We start from the raw sequence: 13,484 nt of genomic DNA, 5'->3' as shown, positions 1-13,484 counted from the left end.
ATAAAGTTCAGCTGAGTCAATATCCACAAACAAGCTCTCTTGACCCACCAAAACTAAAGTTCTAGTCCCTCAACCCACTCAGTACCCAGTCCATGAATTCTCCCAGGAGAAGCCTGTTAAAATACCATGCCGTGGAGGAGGCCCTTGAGATCTAACAATGATCCATCTTAATTTTCTAAGTGTTCAGTTAAGAGAAAAATCCAAAACCAAACCCCATAAAGTATTATTTAATCTCAAAGTGTTTTCCATTTGCCGTAGCTGCCATAGCGGCTGATACCATGATTATAAGTAATTAAATTAAGAAAACTTCAGATTGCAGTGAACCTTTGCAGCAATTCTACAAAATCAAATCTGTCACCTCTGCACCAACGCTATTAGAGTATTGAGAAAACACATTCAGCCACTATGACCTTGTCATGATTTGCATTTAACTAAACCATTTCATGAGCATGCAGATGTGTAATGGAAAAGTGTTTGTAAAAAAGAAAAATGTACATGTAATTCCAAATGAAATTGGATGTAAGAGTAGAACACACCAGACTTCACTCTGTTATCTCCTCATTGCAAGTTTCAAAAAGTCTAATTCAGCTGTATGTCTATTTGTGTGCTTCATCTCTCAGGCAAGCATTGAAAGCAGTGGGTTTGGTTTGGTTTTTATCTTCTCCCAAGTATTAGTTCATTTCAGCCTTGTATGAAGGAAATCAGTCCAAAGGCCTTTAGATTACAAACTGAAATTCTGATTTATTTCAAAAGGAAGAAATTCTGCTACGGAACACTGAATCCCTCACAGTTGAACAAAAACAACAGTGAATCAAGTTATTATCTTGTTATTTTTGCCTAAGGAGCCGAGAGAAATATGCGTATGTCTAATTTAACATTTAATTGAAATCTTTTCTGGAAGCTCTCTGGGAATAGAATTTGTGCTCTGTTAGAGAACTGCCAGTTTTCTTAAGATTGCCCATGTGATTTACTCGAACAGACACACCTCTGAAGGAAGAATCGTTTTCGTTCACAGCTACCACAAATCCAAATTAAAGAGGAAGGAATGTAATGTTCAGATTAATAACTGGAGCATTTTGCTGGAGGCCACTTTGCGAAGTAATGTTGTAAATAAAACACCCTAAATTGAGAGTTTCAAAAGTCTATTAATAGTTGGCAATTCAGTTTCTTTTTATTTAATTTCTGTGCAGATACATTGAACTAAAAGCCTTGATTCTGTCCTTTCTAACCTCTATTTTTGCATAACTCAGGGCAATCTACAGTTCTCTTGTTTAAATTATGTAAAGGGTTGTCCCCACAGACAAACACTGCTGAATGTATTGTATGTTCAAGGGAAAACTGATCAGCTCAATACCCATGTGGAAAAGGTAGAAAAAACATGTGTAGGCAGAGTACACACGCAGATTATGATGAGCTAAGACACTTTGAGAAAGGAAGGATTGTCTGGCGGTTAAGGCACTGAGGTGAGCAACACAAAACTTAGTTTCAATTCACACTTTTGCCACAGATTTCCTGTGTGACACTGGACAAGTTACTTAACCGATAGGTACGTCTACACTGCAAAAAAACCAAACCCATGGCAGCGATCTCAGAGCCCATCTTAACAGATCTGGGCTTATGTGGCTCACACTATGGGGCTAAACATAGCAGTGTAGATATTCCCACTCAGTCTGGAGCCTGGGCTCTGAAACCCAGAGAGAGGGGTGGATTTCAGAAGCCAAGCTCCAGCTCAAGCGGGAACGTTTGCACTGATATTTTTAGCACTGTAGCATGAGCCACGCAAGCTTGAGTCAGTTGACCCAGGCTGAGACTTGGTGCCGCAGGGGTTTTTTGCAGCATAGACATACGGCATTTTCTTCTCTCACCCTTTGTCTGTCTTGTCTTCAGACTGGAGGTTCTTTGAGGCAAGCCCTTGCTCTTACTATGGGTATGTACAGCACTTAACACAATGGGACCTGATCTTGGTAAGAGACTATAGGTAAGTGAGCTGTAGCTTACGAAAGCTCATGCTCAAATAAATTGGTTAGTCTCTACGATGCCACAAGTACTCCTTTTCTTTTTGCGAATACAGACTAACATGGCTTGTTCTCATTGCATTTAAGAGAGGGATAATTTTCAGGAAGATGAGAGTCTCTTTAACAACTAGGCACATTTGCATGTAATTTCCCCTCAGTTAAACACATTAACTGTGGCCATTTGATGAAAACTACACATTCTCCCAAGTCCCTCACACGGAATGTTAGGGACATGGACTCACATCAGCATCCTGTAGCATGCTAGTGGTTTGGGGGTGGGGAATGGAAAAGCCGAATCCTAGTAACACAGCATAGATAGCCATATTTTATTGCCCTCCTCCAACAGCCGGTTTGATGGGCCGGGACATGTTTGGGTTGAAAGAAGGGATGGAAATGATTGTACTCTTTCGAGCCTCTGGAAATAATTTTCTCCCACATCCCATGGCAGGTTCCCTGCCCTGAAGAGCTTAGGACTTGTTTATCAAGGTACAGAGCACTCGCAGCACCCATTGACTTCAAGTGGAATTGTGGGAGCTCAGCAACTATGAAAATTAGGCTGTAACTATATTGTCTAAGTGGATGGACATAAACACGTGTATAATTTAAGGTAGGAACTAGCTTCATTTTGTGTCTGGTAAAGCATTGAGCATGTTGGCACACCTTCACATCCTTCCATTGTCCCCTATAACACTCAGTTTATTTTATGTACAGTAGAACCGCAGAGTTAGAACACCTTGGGAATGGAGGTGTTCTAACTCTGAACAAAACGTTATGGTTCTTTCAAAGTTTACAACTGAACATTGTCTTAATACAGCTTTGAAACTTTACTATGCAGAATAAAAATGCTGCTTTCCCTTTTTTTTTAATAGTTTACTTTTAACACAATACTGTACTATATTAGTTTGGGGGAGGGAGTTGTCTCTGCTGCTGCCTGATTGTGTACTTCCGGTTCCGAATGAGGTGTGTGGTTGACTGGTCAGTTTGTAACTCTGGTGTTCATAACTCTGAGGTTCTACTGTATGACCAAACTGTTCCTCTAATAGAAATAAATGCTGCTGCGAATGGGATTTTCCATCTACCTCTCATAAGTTGTACCTTCTATTGTCATGTGCATTCATTTATTAACACTTGAGATTTTTGCAACCCCCTTCTTCTTTATGTCCCCATACATTAATATCCTGGGCTATGCATTTCAATATGTCATAGTATTTTTGTGTAAAAATGTATATTTCTAAAGGTATAAAGATGGAGGTTAACTACCATGTTATCGGTCATCCAGAGGCTTTTATTTTAATCACCGAACCATATGGGTTAGAACTGGAAAAGACCTATTAGAGCATCTAGTCCATCTCCCTGCCAATGCAGAATTGGTCTTAACAGTATATTTTCTAGGGTTGATTTCAAAGAATCAAATACATTTGAGCTCAGCAGGCAAAACTGCATATGCAATGCAGTAGCATCAATCCTTCATTGGTCACACATCTTTACCATCTTGATTTAAGCCTCACAGGACATCAATAACCAAATGACACTAGCAAAGCTGCCTCATTTTAGCCAGAAGCAACCTTAACATTTCAACGTCTATTATAATGATTAACCAAAAAAACCCAAAACAAAACAAAAAACCAACACCACCACCATCACACCACCTCTGCAACAGAAAAATTCCTTATTCTAAAGTTAATGTTCACACTGGCTGATTTGTCGGGAGGTTTAAAGACTTGAAATAAGCCTGCACGCATTCTAGACCTACATTTCTGATGTGAGTGGGGCTGAAATTCTAAGAGGAAGGGGCAATTTAAATTAAAACATATATTGATTGTTGATGATTGCTGACATGTCATGGTGCGGTCCTTTTCACTTCACCTGGTAGCCTGTGCTAATACTGAATTGCATCTCAATGACAATAATTTCCAAAAGATAAACTCCAACTCTGTGGTCAAGATATGTTCTAGGGAGGGATTATTTTTTGTTTTGTTTTGTTGTTTTTAATGTGGCATTAAAGGAACTGTTTGCTAGCTGCAATTTGGGACATGGATTTCTGCACTCACCCCAGCAAGAGTTTAAGTGTAGTGTAATACTGCCAAAGCATCAGGAAATTAATTGGTCCCTCATTCTATGTAACCTAATGTTTTGTTAAAAGGTCAGGAGCTGCAAAGGTTTGTTTGAATAACCTGTGAGCTTTACCAATTATAAAAAATGTACTGGCTAAAATTACAGGTAAGCAAAAAAGTGATATATTTCACCGGCTCATTTATTATACAGCAGCAGTGTGCATCACTAATCAGGAGCTGTTCCATCAAAGAGCATAATTACTTTAACTTATTAATTTTTTTTAATATATTTAAAAATGAATTGCTAACTCCGTTCAAGTCAGTTCCACAAAGCTCCCTCCACAGCCCTCTGTTCCTGTATGGAAATAGCATTAAAATTCACTCTGCAAAAAGAAAACTATGTTTAAATAAATCTGATCTCATACCTCTTGTGTTTTGCTGATTGATGGTCGTGTAATTGGCAAGGTCCCGAACTCCAGATTAGTAGGCTGATCAAAGAAAGGTGTATAGTAAGTCGCTGTCTGTTCCACCTCTCCTGGAAGCACTAATGACCCTGCTGAATACAAAACACTTGACTCAATCCTTCCACTCAACGTATAATTTAGCAAAATCATACTCTAAAACCTTGCAGAGCTCAGAAGCTCAGTAGCACTTGTGTTATACTTTTCTTGTTCTACAAAATATAATACAGGTACTTATCTTTAGAGCAGATGCAGTCCTGAACCAAAAGCCAGATCAAAAAAATGCCTATACTTTGGGGAAGTCAAATTGGATTTGAACTTGATGGCTGGCCCCAATTTCTCAAATAAGTTAAATCAAAACCATATATCGTGGAGACCCCCAAACTCTCAGGAAGTTTGGGTCTGGATGCCCCTCTATTCAAAAGAGGAGGCAAGGGCCAGTGCAGAAGTCAGTGGCCTGGGAGCCCGAGAACGTGGGTTCCATCCCCAGCTCTGACCCGCTGGGTGACCTTTGGCAAATCACTTCACTTCAGTTTCCCCATCTGTAAACTGGATAGGATGGAGCCTGTCTCAGTGGATCCTGGAGACAAAGACTTCTTCTACCCCCTGGGGTGACTTGTGGGTTTGGGGGGGCACCTGGGAGGTGCAATGTTCCAGTCACACCTCTTCACTTCCCAGTTTAAATTCAGGAGATGAATTTATGTAGTCCCATTGTCCCGTTTAGGTGATGGATGTCCCAGGGAGGCCTAGCTTCATCTGAAGATTGTTTATTGTGTCAAAGTCAGCAGGAATATACACAGTGGCTTTGTAAAAGGGACTCTTCTTTATTAAAGAGTTGAAGCTCATCCCCCTTGGGATCTCAAATTAGATTCAAATCATGAGCCAGAAGATGAAAGTCCAGGAATAAAAGTTTTTACCTTTCAGCCTTATTTCTTTGTAGTTTGTTCCATAAATCTTTGTATCTTAGGGGTTTGTATTGGCTCTCATTTCCATAATATTTGAGCATCTTCTAGGTCCATTAGATTGAAAAAGCCTTTTGAAAGGCAGAAAGAACCTGGATAAGGTTGCTAATAGGTGTGTGCTAAGCCTTGACATGTTCAACCACTCATAGACTTTAAGGCCACAAAACCATCATGATGATCTAGTTTGACCTCCTGCACATTGCAGGCCACAGAACCTCACCCACCCATCGCTATAACAGACTTCTAACCTCTGGCTGAGTTACTGAATTCCTCAAATCATGATTCAAAGATTTCAAGTTACAGAGACTCCACCATTTACATTAGTTTAAATCTGCAAGTGACCCTTGCCCCATGCTGCAGAGGAAGCTCCTTCCATTATTCATCAATTCCAAGGCCAGAAGGGTCCACTGTGATAATCTAGTCTACCCTCCTGCACCACACAGGCCATGGAACTTCCCAGAACATATCATTTAGGAAATGATCCAACCTGAACTTTAAAATGGTCAGTAATGGAGAAGCCACTACGACCCTTAGTAAATTGTTTCAGTGGTTAATTACTGTCACTGTTAAAAAAGCATGCTTTATTCCCAGTCTGAATTTATCTAACTTCAACTTTGAGCCACTGGATCATGTTTTATCTCTGTCTGCTACATTGAAGAGCCAGTTATTAAATGTTTGTTCCCCATGTAGGTGTAATAGATATGGCAATTTCCTGTGGGATCTTTGGGAGATCTTACTATATTATGTTTATGTATCATTCTGAGCCAGGGATTGTATATAATTCCATGATGGAGGGTGACCACAGTCCTTCAGGAATTAAGAACAGTGGTGGGATGTGAGACTGGTCAGACCAATTTATTCATGTTGTAACACCTGCAGAGAGGTACCACCACCTGGAATGGCTCACGTATATTCGATCAAATTGGATTCTCCAGAGACCAACAGACAAAGAAAGGACTTTTGGATAAACAACCTGAGTTTACACTGTGTCAGGGTCTTCGTCCTGATCCAGCAAACAGACAGAACCTTCTCTCCGGGGGAGGGGAGCAATCCTTAGGGAAGGGTAGGGAGGACTAACATCTGCCAGAGCTCTTATTGGAGTTGGGAGGAATCAGCAACCTTTGGCACGTGGCCCATCAGACAAACTTGCCGGCGGGCTGGGACAGTTTGTTTACCTGCAGTGTCTGCAGGTTCAGCCGATCGCAGCTCCCACTGGCCACAGTTCACTGTACCAGGCTAATGGGGGCTGCGGGAAGCAGCGCGGGCCGCAGGCTAAAGGTTGCCCATCCCTGGAGTTGGGGATGATCTCAGGTAAGCTTATTAGCATACATGTAGGTACTTTTATTGTTTTTAATGTTTTCTCTGCAATGCTTTTATATTAATAACTGTGTTTGATTATATAGGGTTGTGTGGCCTCTGAAGATAAAACAAAGTGCAGCACTGGTCTGTCTAGGCAGGGAATTCACAGTGTAGGCAGGGAACCATGCAGCATAGAAAAACCCTAGTCAGGAGGGAGACAGACATGGCCTCCACCCAAGAGACGTGATACCTGTGAGCTGGAAATCTAAAAGTTGGTGCCCTTGCTGGATCATAGAGGGGAGATATAGTTAAAGTTGTCCTGAACCGTGAAAATAGGTACTTATAGACTGTAATCAAGTCAACCTTTGACCTTCTCTTTGTTAAGCTAAATAGACTAAACTCCTTGAATCTATTACTATAAGACTTGTTTTCTAATTCTTTAATCATTCTCATGACTCTTCTCTGAAATCTCTCCAATTTAGCAACATCCTTGAATTGTGGACACCAGAACTGGACATAGTATTCAGCAGGAAATACAGTGGGACTAGTAACCTTTAGTGCCAAATACAGAGGTAAAATAACCTCTCAACTCCTGCTTCAGCTTCCTAGGATCCAAGGATTGCATGAGCCCTTTTGACCACAGCACCACACTGGGAGCTCATGTGCAGCTGATTGGGGGGCCTGGTGGCAAAATCTTTTTTAGAGTCACTGCTTCTCAAGATACAATCCCTCCACACCCGTCCTGTAAGAGTGGCCTACATTCTTTGTTCCTAGATGTATACATTTACATTTAGCTATATTTTTGTGTTATCTGCAAACTTTATCAGATATGATAAATTTTATGATTTTATATTTGATTTTATATTTTCTTATTCATTAAAGGTCATTAAAAAAACTTAAATAGTGTAGGACCAAGAACCAATCCCTGCAGGACCTCACTAGAAACACACCCATTCGTTTATGACTCATAGGGATCAAAACTGTTCCTTTGCTACAGAAGGAAGAAGTGGGCCAACATCTAAATATGGTGGGATCTCCCCCAACTTGTTTCAAATTCACTTGCTCAATGTACTTATTGCAGGAGGCAGGCCTGAGCATTCCCTCCTGATGTATATCGTTGATCATTTCTGTATAAAGAACAAATATACCACTGTTTATTCCCAATAGACCAATTTATGAAGAGAGAAGGGGAGGGAAACCCCCATAATGAAACCATCTGGCAAGATCTCCAAAAGACAACACTTACAAATTAGGACAACAGAAGGAAATTTATTTTTGCTTTCAGCAAGAAGTGCTTTGTCATACTCAGGATGTCAGTCCTAATTTTTTAAAGCTTGTTAGTAATGCAAACAATGTTTCAGATTTCTTTCAATTATCACCATAAGAATGTGGTAAACAACCTTTGTTTGCCAGTAGATATGTCAGAAATGAGCATTTTCTCTGTACCCTGGCTGTGCAACAGCAAATGAGAGCCTAATCAGTAAATGCTGCTTTCTTTGGTAATGTTTAATCAAGAAACTCCTTCAGAGAGAAAAATTAGGGAGTCTTGACAGCCTTCCTTCCTAGTGGGAGGTTCCACAGGAACTGTAGGATTCTGTAAGATCTAGCCAGTACCTCACAGCTGGCTTAGCCCAATGCTACAGCACTAGTGGAAGATCATGATCCTAATTAAGCTACTAATTACATTGTCACTGGAGGTGATTAATTAGCAACAGGACTGCCTTGGACGCTGCCAATGACAGCATATAGATAGAGGTAACTGAGGAGGTACTGATATCAGAAAAGCAAGAAGGATTTGGAATGCACCTTGCTTAATACTGTGGAGAATCACCTTCCTGGATGATGTGGTTGTGAAATCCTGGGATTCTAGTAACATACAACACAGCACAGCAGGGCAGATTCGGAAACTGAACAATTCTCTTATCTTTAGTCTTCGGTGTTATGATGGATCAGCAGCAAGTGCTTGCTAAATCAGTGAACACTGTTAAATGAGCCAGTTTCTTAGGTAGTTATGTAGCATTGACATTTTAATTAAACTTAAAAAAAACAAAAGCTAATGTTATGGATCTGGTCTGAACTCACAAGTGTGAAGAAATTCAAAGTCTTGACTGTTTATCTTCATTATAGCCCGCCATGTTTAACTATAGATGGGCCCAAGTAGGTTACCACTTTCAGAACTCACCTGACAAAAATATTTTGCTAAGGGGTGTCAGGAGGTTTGGTAAATAAATAGGGAAACTGAGCTTTTAAGCTTTCTACCTCCTCTGATTCTCAAGTGTCGGGCTATCAGCCCTAGAGAGCTGCATCATGTGAAACTGTCTTGAAGCGGTGCTAAAACTGCAGTGGCTGGGAACAACAAGCTATTCGTGGATTTTTTTCCCCCATGTATTAAAAAAACCTCACAGTACTTACTCTGAATCTGGTTCCCCAAGCTGTTTTATTGCATGTAAATATCAGTTCAAAATGGAAACAAGGAAGCATGGATTCTGTAAAATAATGGGTAATGATCCATTTCACCCACAGAAAAACTTAAAGTGGTTGTTAACTGATGATATCTGGCCTGATTTTTCAGAGGTACTAAGCACCTACTGCCCTCATTGTCTTCAGCTGGAGTTGTGGGTACTCAGCACCTTTGAAAATCAGGTTTATATGTCCTGTGGTCCTAAACCAGCTCAGTGCTAGGTTGTGATACCTTTACCCATGTGGAATAGTTTGTTACTCTTCAATTACATTGATTCCAATGGGACTATTTGCGGAGGAAGATGCCACTCAATATGAGTGTATTGCAATTAGACCTTTAGGCCCCATTCTGTAAATGCTTACATACATCCCTATTCAGCAAATTCCTTACTTAAGCACAAACTTAGGGCTTGTCTACATTACCCGCTAGATCGACAGGCAGCAATCGATCCAGCGGGGGTTGATTTATCACATCTAGTCTAGATGCAATAAATTGACCGCCGAGCGCTCTCCCGTCAACGGTACTCCAAAGAGCAAGAGGCGCAGGCGGAGTCGATGGGGGAGCATCAGCTGTCGACTTACCACAGCGAAGACACCACGGTAGGTAGATCTAAGTATGTCGACTTCAGCTACGTTATTCACGTAGCTGAAGTTGCGTAACTTAGACCGATTCCCCCACCCCCAGTGTAGACCAGGCCTTAGGTGATTTGCTGAATGGGGATGTGCTGAATTGGGGCCTTAGAAAATTACTCCCTTCTGCATTCCAGTATTTACCCTGCAGTTTCAACAGGATACTGTATTATTCTTCGCTGCCGGTCCTAAGGCCCAATATTGCAAACCCTTATTCACACAAGTAGCCCATTGACAGGCCTCTCATACTGGTATCATTGTATTTAAGGCCTGGTCTTGCTCTCAATTAAGTCAATGATAAAATTCCCATTTACTTCAATATGGTAAGATCAGGCTCTAGATGAGTCACACACTAGATTCCCCATCCCAGTACGTGGAACATTCTCCCCAGTAAATTGAAATGAGGCTTCAGAGCCATTATAATCTGCACTGCCAAGAATTATTTGAAGCAGTGTTAGCTCATGCATCATAACCTGGGAGTGGCCCTTAGCAATAAAAAAATAATATTTCCATATATGTGCCCTGATTCACTTATTTCAAGGAAATCTGTTTTTTCTGGTCACTAATTTTCCATAGAGATTTTAAAAGACGGTGAGCCCTGGGGAGGGGGAATCACATCATGCAATAAAATCTCTTTAAACCCAAATCTTATCTATCAATAGCCAGATAGCTCTTTTATTATCTCTTGGAATTATTTGAATATGTCTCTGTGTGTACGCACCATTTTACTTTAGTTCTCTTGCACATCACCTTTAAAAGAGGTTTTGGAAGTGACAGCGACTGTCTTTTACAGAATGCCAAGTTCCAGTGAGCTCGTATTTGGAGGGCATTTTTACCATGAAGTTATGAACCCCTAAAAATCAGGAGGTTATATATAGAAAGCTTAAGCTTAACTGGGAGAGGGTGTGGTCCATGAAAAGGCCCTAAAACTAGAAGTCGGGAGGGTTCTCCTAGTGACTTTGGACAAATCACTTAAGCCCCTCTTTGTGCTTCTATTTCCCCATCAGTAATATGGGGATAATGATTAAGCATTTGAGATCTACAGATGAAAAGTGCAATATAAGTGCTAAGTGGTATTATTTCTGATGCTGTTCCGCTCATACAGCACTCAAAATCATTTTGCATTTATATTTACTTGTGTCCTTAAGATTTTTATCGATGTTATGCGTACAGGATTTTTTTTTAATTTTACATTTTACTGAGACAAGACCCAGTAATTGAGCCATTCTTGGAGCAGTGCAGAAAATGATTTGTCAACACTCCTGAAAAAGGTTAGATGTAAAATGAATTATGCTGCCACAGTGTGGAAACCAGGTATTTCTCAATGTCCCATGAGAATTCCTGATCCTTTGTATTGTTGCTTTAAGCTACTTACAGTCAGAGATTAAATTTAATGAGAAAGAGAGAGATTAAATGGCCCACCATGCATGTGCTGTCTGTACACTGTGGGTTAAAGCTATGGTTTGGGGAATGAGATTTGCATGGCTAACCAGAGTTATGTCAAATTCCCACAATTCAAAGCACTAGTTCCAGGCTTTCAGTTGCAAGACTGCTGTCTAACTAAACTAACTATAATTTTTTTATACATTGGCCAGCTGATTTATAGAGGCCATTGTATTTCTATGAATTCTTTTGTTCATAAGCAGCAGCTACATCCTGCCCTGGAAGGACAGGTTAGTTGGACACAGAATTTAAAAAAGGGAAGAAAAAGAGTGTGATTTCTTCCAGGATAAACCCAAAAAAAGTATTGGTTGAACTGGGACATTTTAACACCTGCAATCAATTATGCTTTTTGCACTGTCTTGTGTTGATTAACAATTTTTTTAAGATTTACACTATTTACAGGTGTGTATTCTACAGTAGAGGGGACAGTACCTTCATTCTCATTAGGCTTATTATGATGGTTTTACCATACAAGATACAAACCAGTCAGTGAGGTCTAGCAGTCAGAGCACTGGATTGGGAGCCCAGAACTCCTGAATTCTATCTCAGCTTTGCAACTGTCTCCACTGTTGCCATAGGTAATATACAGCTAACTCCTGTGCCTCAGTTTCCCCACCTGTAACTTTGAATGCTATTTACCTTATTCACAGAAGAATTATGAGGAATTAGTTCATATCTGTGCAGAGCTTTTAAGGCTATAATACACTATATAAAGCCTTAGTGTTGTTATGTACACTGTAGATTGTTGAGTGTTGATAAGGATTACTCCTGCATTAAAGGGTATTGTGCAATGAAGGTTTTCTCGTGGGACAAGCTGAGGAGAGCAGCTACTGCAAACCAAATCAAGTGTCACATAAAAGGATAACTGTTAGCCCAGTGATAAATCTGCAGTAATGAAGGTAGAACGGTACCATTATTTTATAATCACCCTTAAAAGCAGCAGTTGCCAAATTAACCCAATATGGTTTGTATTCCTACCATAAATCTATTTTTAGGCAGGGCAAGCAGATGATCATTTTTGTAGTTTTCAACCTCTTTAAATGCAATCTGTTTAACTCTGTGTTTTTAAATGTATGTGATTAATATTAATGCTCACAAAAATGACTGATAGTGCATGATACAGCTAGGCAAGTGTGGGAAGCTGCAGTGCAAGCTATTATACACCTTTGCCAGTGCTCTTCACTCCTGACCATCATCTGTGCTATTCTAGTGCTGGATCTGCCATGAGTGAGAAATGCCAATTAATCATGTGATTAATTGCACTGTTAAGCAATAATGGAATACCATTTATTTAAATATTTTTGGATGTTTTCTACATTTTCAAATGTATTGATTTCGATTACAACACAGAATACAAAGTGTACAGTGCTCACTTTATATTTATTTTTATTACAAATATTTGCACTGTAAAAAAAAACAGTATTTTTCAATTCACCTAATACAAGTACTGTAGTACAATCTCGTTATCATGAAAGTTGAACTTACAAATGTAGAATTATGTACAAAAAAAATAACTGCATTAAAAAATAAAACAATGTAAAACTTTAGAGCATACAAGTCCACCCATTCCTACTTCATTCAATCGCTCAGACAAACAAGTTTGGTTAAAATTTGCAGGAGATAAAGCTGCCCGCTTCTTGTTTACAATATCACCTGAAAGTGAGAAGAGGTATTCACATGACACTGTTGTAGCCACCGTCGCAAGGTATTTACATGCCAGATGCACTAAAGATTCATATATCCCTTCATGCTTCAACCACCATTCCAGAGGACATGTCCATGCTGATGATGGGTTCTGCTCGATAACGATCTGAAGCAGAGCAGACCGACACATGGTCATTTTCATCATCCGAGTCAGATGCCACCAGCAGAAGGTTGATTTTCTTTTTGGTGGTTTGAGTTCTGTAGTTTCCACATCTGAGTATTGCTCTTTTAAGACTTCTGAAAGCATGCTCCTCACCCCGTCCCTCTCAGATTTTGGACGGCACTTCAGATTCTTAAATCTTGGTTCGACTGCTGTAGCATTTTTAGAAATCTCACATTGGTACCTTCTTTTATGTTTTGTCAATTCTGCAGTAAAAGTGTTTTTAAAACGAACATGTGCTGGGTCATCATACAAGACTGCTATAACATGAAATATATGGCAGAATGTGGGTAAAA

At 40.0% G+C, this 13,484-nt stretch overlaps 1 protein-coding gene and 1 long non-coding RNA gene across 7 annotated transcripts in view; one reads left to right on the top strand and one right to left on the bottom strand.

Annotated features, from left to right (window-relative positions):
• The window catches only part of LOC142072527 (uncharacterized), a 30,162-nt gene extending 20,953 nt beyond the window's left edge, over positions 1–9,209 (top strand). Inside the window, exon 2 of the long non-coding RNA XR_012668928.1 lies at positions 7,274–9,209. This is a non-coding gene — a long non-coding RNA (uncharacterized LOC142072527). The remainder of the gene's footprint in view (positions 1–7,273) is intronic.
• IFTAP (intraflagellar transport associated protein) overlaps positions 1–13,484 on the bottom strand; it is a 60,647-nt gene that overhangs the window by 7,676 nt on the left and 39,487 nt on the right. For all 6 annotated transcript variants that reach the window (XM_048853730.2, XM_048853733.2, XM_048853731.2 and 3 more), the window contains one exon: positions 4,495–4,625. In XM_048853730.2, the coding sequence (XP_048709687.1) occupies positions 4,495–4,625 (131 nt within the window). The remainder of the gene's footprint in view (positions 1–4,494; positions 4,626–13,484) is intronic.

Source organism: Caretta caretta, chromosome 6, assembly GCF_965140235.1.
Source record: "Caretta caretta isolate rCarCar2 chromosome 6, rCarCar1.hap1, whole genome shotgun sequence".
NCBI classification, from domain to species: Eukaryota; Metazoa; Chordata; order Testudines; family Cheloniidae; genus Caretta; species Caretta caretta.
The sequence above is the reverse complement of the archived record's forward strand: the minus strand, read 5'-3'. Positions and strand labels throughout refer to the sequence as shown.